This window comes from Carcharodon carcharias, chromosome 11 (genome assembly GCF_017639515.1).
Source record: "Carcharodon carcharias isolate sCarCar2 chromosome 11, sCarCar2.pri, whole genome shotgun sequence".
NCBI classification, from domain to species: Eukaryota; Metazoa; Chordata; class Chondrichthyes; order Lamniformes; family Lamnidae; genus Carcharodon; species Carcharodon carcharias.
In genome coordinates, this window is record NC_054477.1 from 159,776,846 (window position 1) to 159,798,096 (window position 21,251).

General features: G+C 43.1%; 1 protein-coding gene across 4 annotated transcripts in view; it reads right to left on the reverse strand.

Moving 5' to 3' along the window:
- Nucleotides 1-1,577: 1,577 nt before the first annotated feature.
- The window catches only part of dock9b (dedicator of cytokinesis 9b), a 298,109-nt gene continuing 278,435 nt past the window's right edge, over nt 1,578-21,251 (reverse strand). For all 4 annotated transcript variants that reach the window (XM_041198638.1, XM_041198635.1, XM_041198636.1 and 1 more), the window contains exons 50-53: nt 16,667-16,857; nt 14,750-14,850; nt 11,030-11,168; nt 1,578-3,142 (exon numbers count right to left, since the gene is read on the reverse strand). In XM_041198638.1, the coding sequence (XP_041054572.1) occupies nt 3,014-3,142; nt 11,030-11,168; nt 14,750-14,850; nt 16,667-16,857 (560 nt within the window). In that variant the 3' untranslated portion in view covers nt 1,578-3,013. The remainder of the gene's footprint in view (nt 3,143-11,029; nt 11,169-14,749; nt 14,851-16,666; nt 16,858-21,251) is intronic.

The following is a 21,251-nucleotide window of genomic DNA, read 5'->3' on the forward strand; positions in this document are numbered from 1 at the left end:
ATAACCCTTTTGGCTTGTAGTTCCTGTCCTAACGATACCATCATTAGCTTGAGTCATGCACTTACAAAACACCAGATACTTAGCGTAGGTCTAGGCATACAAGTTGACCAGGCATATAAGGCAATCCCATTGTGGACGTGGAAAGGATGTTTCCTCTTGTGGGTGAGTCCAGAACGAGGGGTCACCTTTTTAGGCCAGAGAGGAGGAGAATTTTTCTCTCAGAGGGTTGTGCGACTTTGGAATTCTCTGCCTCAGAAGGTGGTGGAGGCGGGGTCATTGAATATTTTTAAGGCAGAGGTAGATAGATTCTTGTTAGGCAAGGGAATCAAAGGTTATTGGAGTTGGATGGCAATGTGGAAATCGAAACACAAGATCATGAGCTGTAACCTTGTTGAATGGCGGAGCAGGCTTGAGGGGACGAATATTCCTTTTGTTCTATTTTTTGGCCAAGATGCATTTTTTATTACTATACTTGGCATATAAGTTGACCCCCCCCCACCCCATTTTTCAGCTAATATGTTTAGGGTTATACTCAAATTCAGAGTAGGCCTCAATTTTTCAGCTCAGAGATACATATTTAGGGTTATACCTGCTTTATATGTCAGCGCATGAGATCAAGCAGGGGATACGAGCAGTGTTGCCAAGAGGATTCATGTGAGTTTAAGGCACACCCAGAGAGAACAGACCGCACATGGCAGCCCATGGGCATAAATAGATTCTCCTGCAACAACGCAGGCAGTCACATTTTATACTTGGCATATCGGTCAACCCTGATTTTTGGACGGGTTTTTTGAAGTTTCAAAGGTTGACTTACACAATGCGATCTATGTAAATGTACAGCATGACAATGGGCCACTTGACCCAACTGGCCCATGCTGGTATCTGGGCTCCACACGAGCCTCCTCCCACCCTTCTTCATCTCACCCTATTAGCATGCCCTTCTATTCTTTGCTCCCTCGTGTTTATCTATCTTCCCCTCTGATGTATCAATACTACTCACCTTGATCGCTCCCTGCGAAAGGGAGCTCCACATTCTCACCGCTCTCTGGGTAAAGATGTTTCTCCTGAATTTCTGACTGGATTTAGTAGTAAATATCTTACATTGATCACCCCTAGTTTTTGTCTTGCCCACAAATTGCAGCAACCTTTCCATGTCGACCGCCTCAAACTCTTATATAATTTTGAAGGCCTCTATCAGGTCATCCCTCAGTCATTTCTTTAGTTGAGGAAGAGTCCCAGCCTGTTCAATCTTTCCTGGTAGTTATAGCCTCTCTGTTCTGGTATCATTCCGGTACATCTTGCTGCATGTAAGCGCTAGCTTTCAGTGATATGTATGGGGACACCCTAATCTCCCCTTTCATCTGCAGTTCCCACCATTCACATTTTTTTTAAGTACCTATCCTTAGGTCCACATTGGAACAGCTGAATACCATCCAAGGAAGAAATCGTGTCCCGTTTCCAGCAGTAGCTACCCCCGACTGAGTTCAGAGTTCTTCCAACAACAATTTAAATCAATCATTAAACGATGAGGGAATGCAAAAATAAATCGGAAAACAGCCAAACAGCAAACGATGAAGTTAAAGAAACTTCGGAACCTGCTTTTATCGGACAGGCCTGAGGTCACACATATACAAAACGAAACGGCAGAAAAACAAATGAGCTGAACTTATTACAGTTGTACAAGAGAACAAATTTAAATTTACATACAGCAGGACAACAGTTCCAGTTTAAATAATATTAAAAACTTTGACTTTCCCCCAAAATATAAAATCTCATTAAGCTTTTCAAAACAAATCCAATGGGAAAATGATTTAAGTTAAAGGCTCCCCCCCCCCCTCCAAAGAAAACATGATAAGTGATTGCTGATAATATCCTGTCACTTTGGCAAAAAAAAAGGACGCTCGCTATGTAACATTCTATAAATCAAAATGTGACAAAGACTGTATACATCTGGGATAATGCATAATGATCAATATTGCACTCAATTATGTACAGGAATATAAACAAAGCACATTTGTAAAATATACTGTACGTGTTGCGGGAGAAGGTAAAGGTATCCCAGTCCCACATTCCCTCACCAACGCTTTCTTGTTTTTATTGAAGGCAAAGCTATAAAGCTGGTCTCTGGTGAAATTTCTACATTATTCAACATAGCACGTCATGAAAATACTGTACTACAAACTTGAATGCGTACAGCAAGCTACACGCACTTGGTGATCAGACGAACCGAGCACAGATAATTACTGTACAGTTGAATAATTACAAATGCATCTTACATTCAGGCTCACTAATGCACTGTGACAGAATACCAGCATCACCACCAGGGCTAAATCCAGCAGTGAAAAATGACAAAGCTACATGCATAAGTATTTTCACAAGACAGTTTGAATTTGAATCCGAGGGTATTGCAACCGCAAAATTCTGTCCTTTTTTTTATATAAACCCATGTAAACCAGCATAGAATCTATAATACTCAACCATTTCTTTTTTTTTAATAAATGGAAACTATAATTTCAAATGTTGCTGCTTTGTTGCGCTTGATATATATCCTATCTGAAATATATCTTCCTTATGCCACCCCTCATTTTAACATCTTTATAATAATTATGTACAGGTAAAGTGTAAACCAACAGCAAAAATATTGATGGTAACATTATTTCCCTGTTTTCCAATATATTAAACATACAAAGTCTATATTTTTAAGATAGGTTCTTATAGCAAAGCCATGGACCCAATTCCAACACTGAATTCTAAAAACTGTACAATAAAATGCAGACTAGCAAAGCTTCTCAGAGAACTGGTAAAATTCAAATGCATTCTCCGAAGCAGAGCTTAAAATGTGCAAACATGATTTCCTTTGGCTCCATGACCTAGCTGGCTTCATTATCTTGGGTGTCACGACTTAGTCCGAACTCTTCCCGCATCCCATTTTTAAGGGTTTTCAAAGTGTCCTGAGTGAATACATGCAGGAATGATTTGATATGCCGATGAAAAACGTTCTGCTTGTGAACTTTTAAACCATGGAGGAGGAATTGGAAATTCCCTGAACAGTCGTCCCAGTTGGAGTTCCGCTGATTGCATTGAAGATGTGATACGAGTTAGGCAGGAGATTGATCTTCATTCCGTCATCCTCTGGTGACATCTTAACAAGAAAAGCACAACATTAAAAAAAACACAAAGAAAAGGAGCACAGCCCAGCGGGGAATTTTCACAAATGCGTAAGTGAGCAGCAAGCGAAGGTTTCTTTCATTTGCACCAAGTTTCTCTTAAAAGCGTAACTCAATTTATAGATTAACTCTCAGTATGCTGCGCATACACACATACACACACACACACTGATGTCATGCATTTCCCGAGTTCACAACTATGATATTACCATCCAATCTGCTCACATTACATGAAGGCAGCATTCAGAGAAATAGAAAATGAGAAAATACACTGGTTAGTTTTCATTTTCACATGATTCAGCAATGTTATATTATTGAGATACAGGAAATTGTACAAATTGAGTTTCGGGTGCCTACGTTCTGATCATTAAAATGTCCTGCGAGGAGGGGTATGATCATAATACATTTGTTCAATGTTCTTTTTTATAATTTGGGGGGGGGGGGGGCGGCAAAAAATAAATTAAGTCTTTCCTGCCCAAATCTTTGATGAAATTGCAAAGATAGGTTGCAGTTACATTAGCAATGCAGAATTCAGAATTAATACATTTAGTAAAAGAATCTACTTAATACAATGTACCTGTTACATTTTAGACCAGTCTTAATCTGGCCTTCTCAAATTGCTCGATAGATACCTGGAGGACAATTATTCCCAAATGCTATAATACCAAATGCTCTTCTTTTGAAATTCATAATAAAGAGAAAAATCACTAAACATCAATTATTGTGATAAAATCATCTTTTGACCATAGAGTGACCATCAAAATTTTATCTGTCTAAAGAGAAAAAACAAAGGGAATTGGGGAATGCACACAAAGGAGTTGAAGGTGTTGCCATGTTTTGATGGGAAGACAATCACTGACCAATGTCAAACAGTCAAAACAAAAAGTTAGTTCTTCCTTGCGTGTCTCAATTGTCTCACTTCCTCCACTCGACACATCCCCAAGCCAAATAAAATCCTCAGCCAGGATGGAGAAGACAGCCACTGGCTTCTGGGATTCTGACTTTGCTAGTTATTAGGAGGTGTAAGCGAGTGTTCCCAGTCAATTTGCCCTCTCTGCCTATGGGAAGAAGCCAGTCTATACCAATGTTCCTGGGCATGGCATGGCTGAATGCGACAATTTGCTTATTTATACTTAAAAATTAAATTAGAGAGGCAGAGAAATGAAAAATTATAATGGAGAATAAGGAAATCCAGAGACCTTAATGACCAAATGTGCTGTGTCCTTCTAGGCTCACCAAGTTCCCTGGTAATTCGAAAAAGTAATTAACTAATTAATATTAGGAAAGAAAAAGTACTGGAGAAATTGATGGGACTAAAAGCCGATCAATTCCCTGGCCCAGGTGGCCTATGTTCTAGTGTTGGCTGTAGAAATGTTTGATGCATCGGTTTTATTCTTCCAGAACGCCCTAGATTCTAGAACAGTTCCCAGTGGGGAGTGAGGTAGAAAATGTAACCACGCTATTCAAGGAAGGAGCAAGAGAGAAAACAGGGAACTACAGGCCAGTTAACCTAACTTCAATAGCAGGGACAATGTTAGGGTCTATTATTAAGGACGTGATAATAGGGTGCTTGGAAAATCACAGTAAGATCAAGCTGTGTCAATGTGCTTTTATGAAAGTGAAACTGTGCTTGACAAATCCATTGGAGTGTTTTGAGGATGGAACGAACATGGTAAATAACAGGGAACAAGTGGATGTGGTGTATTTAGATTCGGAGAAAGCACTTGATAAGGTGCCACACAAGAGGCTGTTACACAGAATTAGTGCTCACGAGATTGAGGGTAAATGTATTAGCATGGATCGAGAGGATTGGTTAATGGACAGAAAACAGAGTAGGACTGAATGGGTCATTTTCAGGAAGACAGGATGGAACTACTGGAGTGCTGCAAGTATCTGCGTGAGGGCCTCAGCTATTTAAAAAGCATATCAATAACTTAGATGAGAAGATCAAGGATAATATATCCAGATTTGTGGAAGTTGCGAGGAGGATGCAAAGCAGTCGGAAAGAGATAGAAACCGTGCAAAAAGGTGGCAGATGGAGTATAACATGGGGAGATGTGAAATGATCCATTTTGGTAGAAAGAACAGAAAACCAGCATATGTTCTAAAAGGTGAGAGGATAATAAGTGTTGGAATTCAGAAAGATCTTTGTAGAAGAATCACAGAAAGTTAACACGCAGGTATGGCAAGGAAGATAAATGATATGTTTGCTATTATTGACGAGAGTTACAGTAAAAAGTTAAAGAAGTCTTTCTGCCATTGTACAAGGCTTTGGTGAGACCACACATGGAGTGCAGTGTACAGTTTTGGTCTCCTTACCTAAGAAAGGATATACTTGATTTAGAGGGGGCGCAACAAAGGTTCACAAGTTTAATTCCTGGGATGAAAGGGCTAATAACATGAGAGATAAGTGACGCTGGATAAGCACAAGGGAAAAAGGAATCGAAGGTTCTGTTGAAAGGGTGTGGCAAAGTTGGGTAGGAGGCAGCTCACGAGGACCATAAACACCAGCATGGAGCAGCTGGGCCGAATGGCCTATTTCTGCACTGTAAAACTCTATGGAAATTTAACAAAGGACTCCTTAAAAAAAAGGTGACGGAGAGATGTTTCAAAATCGAGGCGCTGTCCTCATTAATGTTGTCGGCAAATTTGCTTCTAGCTCCAAGCTGAGAGGAGAAACTCCCGATTTTGGAATGCACAAGACAGACCGCTGTTAACATGCTCTACTGGATTCCAGCCAGAGGGCTTGATAACGTGGAGGAGAGGGAGTAACACCCTGTCTCTAGTCTCAGGTGCCAAATCCTTGGCAGATTTTAATGTTCGGCACCATTCTGTACTCGACACCCAGTCATTACCTTTCACAGGCCTCACCATTCAGTTCCAGAATTGACATCTTTTCCCACGCAACCCAACAGGGGAGAGTTTGAACTCGCCACTCAGGAGTAAATCTGGCAATCCTCGTCACAGAAACAGCCCAGTTTTTATTTCAAGGGAAATTGAGCAGATTCCAAAACAAGCACCTGTATTTATATAGCGCCTTTAATGTGGCAAAAACGTCCCGAGGTGCTTTAAAGGAGCCATCCGCAGCCATTTTGTCTGATCATTAAATGTCAGCTGTGGCTCTGTGGGTGTGTCCCGGGTTCAAATCCCAGCCCAGCGTTTGAGCACAAAAATCAAGGGCGACACTCCAGTACAGTGCTGTGGGGGTGGAGTGCTGTGCTATCAGAGGTGCCCTGGCACTATCTGAAGAGAAGGGGAGTTATCCCTGGTGTCCTGATTAATATTCATTCCCCAATCAACATCGCTAAAGTGGATTAACTGGTCATTATCACAAAGCCGTTTATGGGAGCTTCCTGCCGCATTCCCATCATTACATCAGGCACTGCACTTCACTGGCTGTAAAGCACTTTGAAATGTCCAGTGGTTGTGAAAAAACGCTATGTCAATGCAAGTCTTTCTTTTCTTTCCAAAATTTGACACTGAGCCATATAAGCAGGTATTAGAACGAGTGACTCAAAGCTCAGTCAAACAGGTAGATTTTAAAGGAGGAGAGATATATGGAGAGGTTTAGGGAGGGCACTGCAGAGCTTGGGGCCAAGGCAACTTCAAGCACAGCCGCCAGTGGTGGAGCGATTACGTGATTATGTCTACCACCATAGCTAGGTTTTTCCAAAGAACAGGTCACCAGAGGCTGTAGCTTGAGAGGCGCCACTCCACATCAAGCATGGCTCCCACTCTTACCGCCTGCCGCTGGAATATTGGGAGGATTTACAAGTTGATACCCAACCTGTCTGGCCGCAGAACGAACGCGCCTTCGTCAGCCGTCAAGTCCCAGAGCAGGACTCGAACCCAGAGCTTCTGGCTCAGGGGCAGGGTCATCACCACAAGGCCTCCCTGAATTTACATTCCGACCATTATTATTCATCAAAACTCTTGAATTTATAGATTCTTCTTTTCTTTTTGGGGTCCATTTTAAATCTACAAGACAGCTAAATGAGTTCTGAAGGTCTGCAACCTGTTTCTCTCTCCACCGATGATCCCTGACCTGCTGAATATTTCCAGCATTTTCTGCTTTTACTTCTGAATAATCAATTGGCCAAATGAAGTATGGCAAACTTTGATGTAAATGACTGAAGCAAATAAGGTTAAAAAATGGTAATGTTTGGGTACAAGGAAAACATATGAAGGTCACTCAACGAACCAGGACACTTGACAAGAGTTATAGTTTGACTGCTTTGTTAAATGGTCATTCATTCAGGAACACAAGAACTAGGAGCAGGAATAGGCCATTCAGCCCCTTGAGCCTGCTCCGCCATTTGATAAGATCATGGCTGATCCGATGTTGCCTCAACTCCACTTTTCTGTCTTGTTCCCCCATAACCCTCGACTCACTTGTTGATCAAAAATCTGTCTAACTCAGCCTTCATATCCAATGGCCTAGCCCCCATTGCTCGCTGTTGAAGAGAACTCCAAAGACTAATGAACCTCAAAGGAAAGAAAATTCTCATCTCACTCTTAAATGGAAGGCCCTATGACACGATGACCCACTCATGTTGGGAAAAGACGCAGCAAAGTTATCATTTTTATGCTTAAATTACAAAATTTCCCACACCTGCCAGTCAGAATTTTGACTCGATCCCAATCAGAGAGTGAAGAGAATTTATTGAAAACCATTTTGTTCTTTCCCCAAAACAATAACCCTCAGAGACTAGGACCTGGCAACCTGGGACCGGTGATAACTTTACCATTGCTCCCAGAAGAGGTCTGTTGTTTAAATTAACTGGGTCTGTCAAAAACCTTGGGGGTGTCTTTTTCTCTGTACGCTTGGTGCTAAGCAGGGTACGTTGGTATTTGCATTAAGAAATGAAACACTGAAAGCTACCAAACTAACCCCACTCCTGCTACCTGAGTCCCTTTAACCAAGCTGACTTCCAGCATGACATCTATAGGAGACCAAGAGGACAATCCCACAGATGCAAGGAAGCTGTGAGTTTAATATTCCTTCGGTACTAAGTGCGGTGACATCATGGAGCTTATGCAGGAAGATTATCGCTGGTATTCCTGGGAAAAGCAAAAATATGTTCAAAAAAGAACAGGATACAGCAATGTTCCCTTTAATCTGTGCAGGATCCCAAAAGTCCCGCACAAGGCACAAACAAATTGGCCCCTTTACATTACCGCGAGCAAAAAATAGTTTATACAGGCCACATACTCAACCACAATCTGTAACTTCACACCTGAAAATGAGGTGTCAACCTGGTGAAGCTACACGCAGGACCACTTGCACGCCAAACAGCATAAGCAACAAGCGATAGTCAAGGCGAATCGATTCCACAACCAACAGAGCAGATCTAAGCTCTGCAGTCCTGCTGCATCCAGTCGTGAATGGTGGTGGTCGATTAAACAACTCACCGAAGGAGGAGGCTCCACAAATATCCCCATCCTCAGTGATGGGGGAGCCCAACACAACAGTGCAAAAGACAAGGCTGAAGCGTTTGCAACAATCTTCAGCCAGAGGTGCCGAGTGGATGATCCACCTCGGTCTCTTCCAGAGGTCCCCAGCATCACAGATGCCAGTCTTCAGCCAATTTGATTCACTCGATGTGATATCAAATGACGGAAGGCACTGGACAGTGCAAAGGCTATGGGCCCTGACAATATTCTGGCAATAGTACTGAAGACCTGTGCTCCAGGAATTGCCACGCCCCTAGCCAAGCTGTTCCAGTACAGCTACAACACTGGCATCTACCCGGCTATGTGGAAAATTGCCCCGGTATGTCCTCTACACAAAAAGCAGGATAAGTCCAATCTGGCCAATTACCGCCCCATCAGCCTACTCTCCACCATCAGTAAATACTGTGGCTACAAGAGCAAGCCAAAGGCTAAGAATCCTGCAGCGGGTAACTCACCCCCTGACTCCCCAAAGCCTGTCCACCAAACACAGGGCACAAGTCAGGAATGTGATGGAATACTCCCCACTTGCCTGGATGAGTGCAGCTCCAACAACACTGTAGAAGCTTGACATTATCCAGGAAAAAGAAGCCTCGCTTGATTGACGCCACACCCACAAACATTCACTCCCTCCACCACCGACGCACAGTAGCAGCAGTGTGTACCATCTACAAGATGCTCTGCAGAAACTCACCAAGGCTCCTTAGACAGCACCTTCCAAACCCACAACCACTACCACCTGGAAGGACAGGGAGAGCAGACACATGGGAACACCACCCACCTGGGAATGTGCCTCCAAGCCACACACCATCCTGACTTGGAAATATATCAGCCGTTCCTTCACTGTCGCTGGGTCAAAATCCTGGAACTCCCTCCCTAACAGCACTGTGGGTGTACCTACACCACATGGACTGCAGCGGTTCAAGAAGGCAGCTCACCACCACCTTCTCAAGGGCAATTAGGGACGGGCAATAAATGCTGGCCCAGCCAGCGAAGCCCACATCCCGTGACGAATAATAAAAAAATTCCTGGTAATTGTGAATTATGCTGTGAAGGTGTGAAAAGAATTCCACTCCAGGGACCTGCCAATGCAAATACAACTTGCAATTGCACTTGCCTTAGCACTCAAAAGAAAAGGCCTAAAGATTCCCACAAAAAAAAACATGGAATTAAGAGGAGCTGGGCTGTGCTCAGTAGAAACTGGAAGCCCCAGTGCATTTATAAATCTGGAACTGGAGAGTCAAATTGCCGTGGTTTACAATGGTTGCCCAGGATTGAATGACACACGGCCTGAAGACATTTGGAGATGGGACCACTGATCATTCAATGCAGAGTTTGTGGACAGCTTTTTCCCCCTCTTTTGGCATTCAGTAACTTTTACCATACAGAAACAGAATGAATAAAAGACCATTTTGCAAGAGGCAAGTAAAAGATTTCATCTTTTTTTCCCTCTAGAAAGAGGAGAAAGGTAAAAGTTCTTCAATCTGGAGTCATCATACGTCCGAATTCTATGATACTTACCTTAATGCTAAAATCAAATAGTTATAAACTCCTTTACAGACAAGAATTATGAGGTTTCGTGCCAAATAGCAACTGATTTGCAAAGAACATTGACTCATGTTTATTCTGGATGCCAGATTTTCCCATGACCTCTCTGCCCATTAATGTCGATTGACCCTTGCGTTCAAAATGAAAGAACACACGATGAAAGGCAGGTTAACCTGAATGAATCAAGTAGATTTGGCTGAAACACACAAGTGCTAGAGAAGATTAACCTGCGATGCCAAGGTAATTCTTGGTTTTGGGGCTATCGGCACACAGAGACAGTAATCCTGCATACTGCACACAGCCTGAATTTGCTTGAATGATGTGCGATCTGGCAGGTTAGAAGACAGAGGTTTTCAGAAAATGGGTTTATAAGAATGACAGGTACAACAAACGCCAGTGATAATTGCTCCCGACATCCCCAACTGTGTTTCCTCTTAAAGCAAAGGAGAAATCGGCATGGTTATGTTGAAGGAGCAGAGGGAAGTGGGACCAATTGGATTGCTCATTCGAAGAGCCAGCACAGGCACAGTGGGCTGAATGGCCTCCTTCACTGCTCTATGATTTACAGGATGAGGCAAATATTCTATCTGAATGTGGAAACTGAATGAGTGGGTGATGAAGCAATCTAGCTTTTGACCTTGATAGATTTGTGAATGCTTCTGTGTTCTAACAGAGCCCAGAGAGTTCCAACACGGTATGTTAGCATCTTCTTACAATCAAATACTTAATCTCCGATCATTCTGAGTTAGAGTTTGAAGCAACATTGCCTTTGGGAAAACAAGTAAGTGCACTGGGGAAAATATAAGTCCTCTAGGAATACAGGAGGTTTCCATGAGACAGATTTTGCTCCATGTCAAACTCACCTGCTCCTGCATGATTTTGGACAGCTCGCGAACCATTTCTCTATAGTTTGCCTTCATTTCCTCTTGATATTCAATCTGATCTTCCTTGATCAAACGCTCGTTTACAATCAAGGCTTGCCCACAAGCGTCAACAAATTGCCTGTGAACACAGAAAGGAACCTGTCAATGCACACTAATCAGCAGTTAAGGCAGATAACATGCAGGCCTTTATTGCAAGGGGATTGAAGTCCAAGAATAAGGATGTCCTGCTGCAATGTGAGATTCCACCTGAGTACCGTATGCAGTTATATATTTGAGGAAGGATATACTTGTATTGGAGGTGGTACAGCAAAAGATCACTAGATTGGTCTCTGGGATGAGGGGGCTGTCCTATGATGAGGGGCTGAGTAAATTGGGCCTATATTCTCTGGAGTTTAGAAGAACGAGAGGCTATTTCATTGAAACATAAGACCATAGGAAATAGGAACAGGAGTAGACCATTCGGCACCTCAAGCCTGCTCCGCCATTCAATAAGATCATGGCTGACCATCTTCTGTTTTGAATTCCACGTTCTCATCTAACCCTGACAACCTTTGATTCCCTTGCCTAACAAGAATCTATCTACCTCTGCCTTAAAAATATTCAATGACCCAGCCTCCACCACCTTCTGAGGCAGAGAGTTCCAAAGTCACACAACTCTCTGAGAGAAAAAAATTCTCATCTGTCCTAAAAGGGCAACCCCTACTTTTAAAACACTGCCCCCCACTAGTTCTGGACTCACCCACAAGAGGAAACATCCTTTCCACGTCCACCTTGTCAAAACCGTTCAGGATCTTATATACTTCAATCAAATCACTCCTCACTCTTCTAAACTTCAGTGGAAACAAGCCCAGTCTGTCTAACCTTTCCTCATAAGACAATCCACTCATTCCAGGTATCAATCTAGTAAACCTCCTTTGAACCACCTCCAATGCATTTACATCCTTCCTTAAATAAGGAGACTAAAGCTGCACACAGTATTCAAGGTGCGGTCTCATGAATGCCCTGAATAACTGAAGCATAACATCCTTGCTTTTATGTTCAATCCCTCTCGTAATAAAGGATAGCATTCCATTAGCCTTCTTAATTACTTACTGTACCTGCATACTAACCTTTTGTGACTCATGTACTAGAACACCTAGATCCCTCTGCACCTCAGAATTATACAGCCCTTCTCCATTTACGTAATACTTTGCTTTTTTATTCTTCCTGCCAAAGAGAACAACTTCACATTTTCCCACATTAAACTCCATTTGCCAGATCTTTGCCCACTCACTCAAGCTATCGACATCCATCTGCAACTTCCTCATGTCCTCTTCACAACATACTTTCCTACCTATCTTTGTGTCATCTGCAAATTTAGCTACCATATCTTCACTCCCCTCATCTAAGCCATTGTTATAAATGGTAAAAAGTTGAGGCCCCAGTACAGAGCCCTGTGGGACTCCACTTGTCACATCCTGCCGATCAGAAAAAGACCCATTTATGCATACTCTCTGCTTTCTGCCAGCCAGCCAATCTTCTATCCATGCTAATACACCATGGGCTTTTATTTTCCATCTTAATCTTTAATGTGGCGCCTTATCAAATGCCTTTTAGAAATCCAAGTACAGTATGTCTACAGGCTTCCCTTTATCCACAGCCCATGTTACTCCTTCAAAAAACTCCAACAAATTGGTTACACATGATTTTCCTTTCACAAAACCATGCTGACTCTTCCCTAGTACCTTGGGCTCCTCTCAATGCCCAGCTATAACATCCTTAATGATCAATTCTAATAACTTCCCCATGACAGACGTCAAGCTAACTGGCCTATAGCTTCCTGTTTTCCGCCTCCATCTTTTTTGAATAGAGGGATTATATTTGCTACTTTCCAATCTGATGGAACCTTTCCAGAATCTAGCGAATTTTGGAAAATTAACACCAGCGCACCGACTATCTCATCAGCTACCTTTTTTTAAGGCCCTATGATGTAGTCCATCAGGACCCGGAGACTTGCCGGCCCACATATCCATCAATTTGATCAGTACCATTTCCCTAGTGAGTTCAATTTCACCAAGTACCTTTCCCCCGTTCGCCTCCTGATTTGCAGCTATTACTGGAGTGTTTTTTGTATCCTCTATAGTGAACAAAGAAGCAAAATATTTGTTCATTTCTTCCGCCATTTCCTTATTATCTACTACTAACTCCCCTCTGTCACGCTCTAGAGGACCAACACTCACTTTACTAAATCTTCTCCTTTTTAAATACCTGTAGAAACTCTTGCTATCCGTTTTTACATTGCTAGCTAGCTTCCTCTCATACTCTAATTTTTTTCTCCTGATTAAACTTTCAGTCATTCTCTGCTGTTCTTTATATTATGTAAACGTACAAGGTTCTGAAGGAGCTTGACAGGATAGACACTGAGAGATTGTTTCTGCTGGTTGGGGAACCTAGAACATGGTGGCACAGTCTCAGGATAAGGAGTTGGTCATTTAGGACTGAGATGAGGAGCAATTTCTTCACTCCGAGGGTTGTGAATCTTTGGAACTGTCTACCCCAGAGGGTTGTGGATGCTCCATTGTTGAATATATCCAAGGCTGGGGCAGACAGATTTTTGAACTCTCCAGGAATCAAGGGTGTTGCTATCGTACACCAGTCGCTGAAGGTAAGCATGCAGGTGCAGCAGGCGGTAAAGAAGGCAAATGGCATGTTGGCCTTCATACCGAGAGGATTCAAGTACAGGAGCAGGGATATCTTGCTGCAATTATACAGGGCCTTGGTGAGACCACACCTGGAATATTGTGTGCAGTTTTGGTCTCCTTATTTGTGGAAGGATGTTCTTGCTATAGAGGGAGTGCAGCGAAGGTTTACCAGACTGATTCCTGGGATTGTGGGACATATGAGGAGGGATAGAGTCGGTTAGGATTATATTCGCTGGTGTTCAGAAAAACGAGCGGGGATCTCAAAGAAATCTATAAAATTCTAACAGGGCTAGACAGGGTAGATGCAGGAAGAATGTTCCCGATGGTGGGGGAGTCCAGAACCAGGGGGGTCACAGTCTGAGGATATGGGATAGACCATTTAGGACTGAGATGAGAAGTTTCTTCAACTAGAGAGTGGTGAGCCTGTGGAATTTGCTACCACAGAAAGTAGTTGAGACCAAAACATTGTATGTTTTCAAGAAGGAGTTAGATATAGCGCTTGGGGCGAAAGGGATCAAAAGGTATGGGGAGAAAGCGGGAGCAGATTATTGAGTTGGATGATCAGCCATGATCATAATGAATGGCGGAGCAAGCTCCAAGGGCCGAATGGCCTACTCCTGCTCCTAGTTTCTATGTTTCTAACAGGTTCAGTTGATGCACGTTAAATACCTCGCACTTTATGGTAATAACGTGAACAGATGTTAGGTACTGGTTAGTCAATCATCCTCAGATGTGTGTATAAAAAGAGTCAGCTAGTACTGGGCAGGGGAGGGTGTTAGAATGGAGAAGTAAGCTCTGCGGCAAGCGACAAACACTCTCCACCATAGCATCCCAGTCTCAGTGTCTTCTTCACAACCAACGCTTGAGAATTCCACTTACAAAGGGACATGGGAAAGTGGAGTTGAGGTACAAGTTGAACCATGATCGTATGAGGGGCTGTATGGTCCACTCCTGCTCCTAAACTTAAAATAGCATCTTATCCACTTCTGTTGTAACAGCTCGGAAATGTCAGCCTTACCTGAACACTCCCTTCAGTTGTTTCAATTTATTATCTGGGTACTTTTTCACATTAGTTTCTTCAAGGAATGCCCGAGCGTACGCTAATGGGCCTGCATTCACCTATAGGAATAAGCAAAAGAAGATCGCTCATTATTGTGTGACTGCATTAACTGTAGCAAAAATTGTGCCATTTTTCACATGATCAAATTCACACAGACACACAGCTTCTTACCATTCTGGTATAATTATATCTTGAGATAGATAGATATATATATATATATATATATATATATATATTTATAGATATAGATATAGATAGATATATATATATATATGTCCCTTATATTATAGAGAGATTAATATTTATATATCAAACTAAATATTTCACCCCTCTCTTATTTTTACTTAGTTCTGTTGAAGGGTCATGAGGACTCGAAACGTCAACTGTGTTCTTCTCCGCCGATGCTGCCAGACCTGCTGAGTTTTTCCAGGTAATTCTGTTTTTGTGTTAAATATTTACATCTCTGGCTAATATAGCTCTCTGAATAAAAAAAAGGAAGACTTGCAATTATATAGCGCCTTTTACGAGCGCTGGGCACCTCAAAGTGCTTTCCAAATCGATATTAGCCAGGACATCGGGGAGAATGCCCCCTGCTCTTCTTCAAAATAGTTGCCATGAGGTCTCTTACATCCACCCGAAAGGGCAGGCAGGCCTCAGCTTAATGTCTCGTCTGAAAGTTGGCATCTCTGACTGTACTGCACCTGGAGTGTCAGCCTGACTTGTATGCTCAAGTCCTGGGGTGGAACTTAGCGCCAAAGAGTCATTACGGCACAGAAGGCAGCCATTCGGCCCATTGAGCTTACGTCAGCTCTCTATCCAGTCAGTCCTGTTCCCTTGCTCGCTCTCCTCACAGTCCAGCAAGCATATTGCCAATCCAGTTTCCTTTCGAAACACCGATCTTCTCAGCTTCCACCACCCCGTAGGCAGTGAGTTCCTTGAAGCAGGAACTTTGTGACTCAGGAGCGAGAGTGCTCCACATACATCGCTACTCAAAGACATTTACAAAAGCATTCTTTACGCGCTGTATTTATTCCAGTCATCATTCATTGCTGCTCGAAATATATTTTTAAAATTGTCACCTCAGTTCCTAAAATGTTATGGAGGTTTCATGATTTTATTGCTAACATTATTGATAATGGACAGTTACTTTCGGGTAAAAATCTAAAACATTTCCCATGCTGCTGTCAACTCTCATCTCTCTGTCTCGCCATTCTGGCTCTTTACTATGCCTGTAGCAAATCTGGGTCCAACTTCTGTGGTATTGTTCTTCTCACTGACTCTCTCTCATTGCATTGTTCCAAAGTACATTATTCTCTGAGTTTTACAATGAACAACTGAAAGGCTGGAAGCCCAGGCTAGCTAACAATCACCGCATCCCACACCTCGCCTGCAAATCCCAAACGTACTCTTCAGTTCAGTTCCCACTTGCTGCAGTTCATTATTTTGCCAAGATTGCACTGAAACTATGCTGGTTGTGTTATAAGCCGAAATGGCCCCAAAGATCAGAGAATTTTAAACACAGCTAAGTTACGGCCAAAACCTATTACATTCGTGTTTTCTGCTGGTTCAAGATTCAATTCGTCGGATCAGGCCCCGCTCCCACGTCAGGATTCCGTCGATTGTGCTGGTTCTGGAACCTTCTTCAAACTGGGTTCATTTTTCCCAGGTGCACTGGCACCTTTTAAACATTTTTGCAGATCAAAAAACACTCAGTTCACTAAGAAACTAACTAGTGCCCTCCAACAAAACTAGTAAATGGTTCAGTAAACTAACCAGCACTATTTGAAACACATTTTGAGGGCTAATTCCCATTTACTCCCAAGATGGAGAGGTTATCGTGTTTTATATTTATGCACAAATAATTGAAGAAATCACCTGTACAATGACGCTGCCTTGGAGTTTCAGCTGCAACTTGATCATATCAACATCTGAGGAGGAGCACAATGTTTGCAGTTCTGTCACTTTATTGCCCATTTCATCGATTGCTACCTCAATTGGGTTCAGGTCAATATGTTGTTGGTACATGACAGGAATGCGTTTCTTCACATAGGGAAAGCAGTGTGTAGCTAACAAAGAAGAAACGATTTCCATTAGAAACATTCTACCAAAGAGAGACATTGCAAAGTCATTCATCTAAAGCAATGCATTTGGGAATAACATAGTATTTCACTTCAACTTGTGGATGAAAGGTATCTCCCAAGAGGGAGACATCAAATGCAGTTCATCACTGACTAGAGGCTTTTTTTATTCTTTGATGGGAAGTGGACGTCGCTGGCAAGGTCAGCATTTGTTGCCCATCCCTAACTGCCCTTGAACCGAGTGGCTTGCTAGGCCATTTCAGAGGGCAGTTAATGGTCACCCACATTGCTGTGGGTCTGGAGTCACATGTAAGCCAGACCTGGTATTTCCTTCCCTAAAAGACATTAGTGAGCCAATGGTTTCATAGTCACTATTACCAAGACTAGCTTTTCAATTCCAGATTTTATCAATTAAATTTAAATTCCACCAGCTGCCGTGGTGGGATTTGAACCCGTCCCTAGAGCTTTAGCCTGGGCCTCGGGATTACCAGTCCAGTGACATCACCGGTACACCTTGACATCACCTTCAACAATAATGACTTTGATGTATATAGCACCGTTGACATAGCAAAACGATTCATGAAGTATGGCCAAATGATTGGACCACTGATCGTGGAGGGCATCTTAAAGGAGGAGGAACAGGTTGAGAGGCAGAGAGGTTTATATGGAGTTAAGACATAGTTCAAGCACGATCTCACTTAACGGCGGAACATCGTCCTGTCCCTATGTTTAGAAAAGGCATTGCAGAGCTTAGGGCCCAGGCAGCTGAAGGCAAGGCCATCAATGGTGGAGCACAGAAATCTAGGAGGAGGTTACAGAGGCAGACTTAGCTGCAAGGCACATACTTACATGGTGCTCTCACACTTGCAGAGGGTCCCACTCATTGTCAGCTGGCTGTTATGCTATTTTACAAAGACAGGAGTATTACTCCCTGTGATGGAGGATTCTGCTGTCAGACTGTGCTAAATCTGATCAATGCCCATCAGAGCACAATGTCCAGTTAATGTAGACAGGATACACGCAGATGGATAAAAACAAAAAAACTGCTGATGCTGAAAATCCAAAACAAAAACAGAATTACCTGGAAAAACTCAGCAGGTCTGGCAGCATCGGCGGAGAAGAAAAGAGTTGACGTTTCGAGTCCTCATGACCCTTCGACAGAACTTGCGTTCGAGTCCAAGAAAGAGTTGAAATATAAAACTCTTTCTTGGACTCGAACGCAAGTTCTGTCGAAGGGTCATGAGGACTCGAAACGTCAACTCTTTTCTTCTCCGCCGATGCTGCCAGACCTGCTGAGTTTTTCCAGGTAATTCTGTTTTTGTTTTACACGCAGATGGAGCTCACTGGTGTTGGGGAGGATCGTTCTCAGATTCACAAACACTTTCAAGCTCCTGGCTCCATGAAAATGACAGAATTTCTTTATTTGATTTCCCAGAAGCACAAGTCAAAACGATGACAGGACTTGCAACAAAACATCTACATGTACTTTTACTCTGTTTGCTCAGGGCATGTGTTATTATTTCAAGCAATGTAACTATCTGTTTTCCCAATGGTAAAAGACTGCCACATTGACAAGTGCAGCAGCCTAAAAGCAATGTTTCCTCAGCAATTTGGAATGTACCGTGCAGTGTGATAAACAACGAATTGTATTTACATCATAACTTTAATATAATAGACACCCCAAGAAGCATTACAAAGCAACATCTGGCACCAAGCCACATAAGGAGATATATGGGGCAGATGGTCAAAAGCTTTGTCAAAGAGGTAGGTTTTAAGAAGCGTCTGAAAAGGAGGAAAGAGAGGTTGAGAGGCAGAGAGATTTACGGAGGGAATCCAGAGGGAATTCCCGAGCTTAGGGCAGCTGAAGGCTCGGCCACCAATGGTGCAGCAAAGAAAATTAGGGATGCACAATAGGCCGGAATTGGAGGCGCACAGAGACCTCACAGGGTTGTAGAGCTGGAGGCGGTTACATAGACAGGGAGGGGGTGAGGCTATGGAGGGATTAGAAAACAAATATGAGAAATTTAAAATTGAGGTGTTGCTTAACCAGGAGCTCGTGCAGGTCAGTGAGTACAGGGGTGATGGGTGAATAGCATTTGATGTGAGTAGGACGCAGGATACAGAGTGACAGAGGACAGAATAGGTGGAGGGGGGAGGCCAGCCAGGTCTAGATGTGACAAAGGTGCGGGTGAAGGTTTCGGCAGGAAATGAGCAGAGGCAGAGGCACAGTTCGGTGATGCTACAGAGGAGGAAGTAGGTGACCTTAGTGAGGTGCAGATATGTGGTCGGAAGTTCAGCTCGGGGCCAGATGTGATGCCAAGATTGCAAACTGTCCGATTCAGCCTCAGACTGTTTCCAGGGAGACAGACTGGGGCTGTGCACAGCCAAGAAAAAAAACGAGAGGGAACACTGCATTAAAGCAGCTGCCAGTCAGCTACAACTTTCTGGCAAATCTACACACAACGCCAGAAACAGGAGTCTTATCATAACTGAGGTACTGTGAATTCTGGGAGGAAGTGTCCCAGCTACTGCAAGAATGATCAAAGTAAATGTACATCAGATTAGGAATGAAGAGGAGTAAACCTGCCCGCTGAACAAAGTCTGCAGAGCAACAGTCCTGCTCTCCCCGTGCGGGATTTGGACCGTGTGCCAGTGTCGCGCCAAGAAGCTCGACCACCTTCACTTGAGCTGCCTTCAGAAGCTTCTGAAGAGCAGGTGGCAGGACAAAAGACCAGACACTGAGCTGCTCACCCGAGCTGGCATGCCAAGCATCTTCACCATACCGAGACAGTCACAGAGCCAGAATGCCTGACACTCGCTGGCCAAAACGAATCTTCAATGGAGAATTTGACTCTCGTTGGGGTCAAGGGAAGCACTACAAGTAAAGGCTTGACTTAGGAATTTTGATGTCGACTCCCAGTCCTGGGAGAAGCTCCCCCAGGGTCACTGCACCTGGCGCAACCAAATGAAAAATGGCGTGCCTTCCTTCGAAAACAAGAGCACATCAGAGGCAGAGAGAAGAGGCAAGGTGAGAAAATCCCAAACTAGAAACTCTTCCAAAACTCAACCATTTGCTGCAGTATCCTATCCTATTCACAGCAGAAGGTGCAGATTGGCCTTAGCAGTCACCCAAGCACCCACTGGAACCCCACCAAACAACCTAGATGACAAATATGGTCATTTTCACCTGAAAAGGTGAACAAGAGAAGACCCCACCCTTTCAGTCAAATACAGGAACGAGGAATTCTGCCTGAGATCTCTCAATATCACACTAATTCACGCACAAGGGCACACTTCCGTTCGTAAGGAGGGAGGGCTCCCTTCTGGAGTGGTCCTTCATGTTGAAGACATGAAATTGAGAAAATTCTGAAATATGTGAGTTACTAGCTGAACTTGAGAAAGTATCGCACATCAGATGTGAATTATCACCAAAGTGACAGCGCATTCAAAGTGTTTGAATTTTATGACGCTTTATTTTGCATCTTTTATGACCTTGTTCTGTGAATTGTTAACTCAGTGGCCTCCACATCGTGTTACTAGTTCCAACTGATTATCTCTGATCAACAAATGAAACAGCCTGAAGTGATTAAAGGTCTCAGAGAAGAGTGAGCCAAAGGTTGTCACCATTTTCTATCCTGTAATCCAATTCAATAAAGTCCAATGAAATCTATTATGTTAAACGTGTTTTATAAAAGTAAGTTGCTGGTATTGTTGAGCATAGAAACAGGAGGAGGCCATTCAGCCTCTTGCGACTGTTACACCATTCAGTAAAATCATGGTTAAACTCCATTTTGCTGCTTTATCCCTGTTTTTCCTTTGTGTCCAAAAATCTATCAATCTCAGTCTTGAACATACAAACATATGAATTCGGCCCCTTGAGCCTACTCCACCATTTGATAAGACCATGGCTGATCTGATTGTGGCCTCCCCTGTCTACCCCCTATACCCATTGACTCCCTTGTCAGTTGAGAATCTGCCTAACACAGCTTTAAAAATATTAATTGACCCTGCCTCCACCACTCTACCGGGAAGAGAATTCCACTGACTGACAACTCTTTGAGAGAAAGAATTCTCATCTCCATCTTAAATGGGAGACCTCTTATTTTTAAACTGTGTCCCCTGGTTCTAGTCTCTCCCACAAGGGGAAACATCCTTTTAGCATCTACCTGGTCAAGTTCCCTCAGTATCATATACGTTTCAATGAGATCACCTCTCATTCTTCTAAACTCCAATGTTCAACCTTTCCTTGTATAATCCCTTCATCCCAGGAATCAGTTGAGTGAACCTTCTCTGCGCTGCCTCCAATACGTTTATATCCTTTCCTAAGTAAGGAAACCAAAACTGTACACAGTGTTCCAGATGCAGTCTCACCAAGGCCCTGT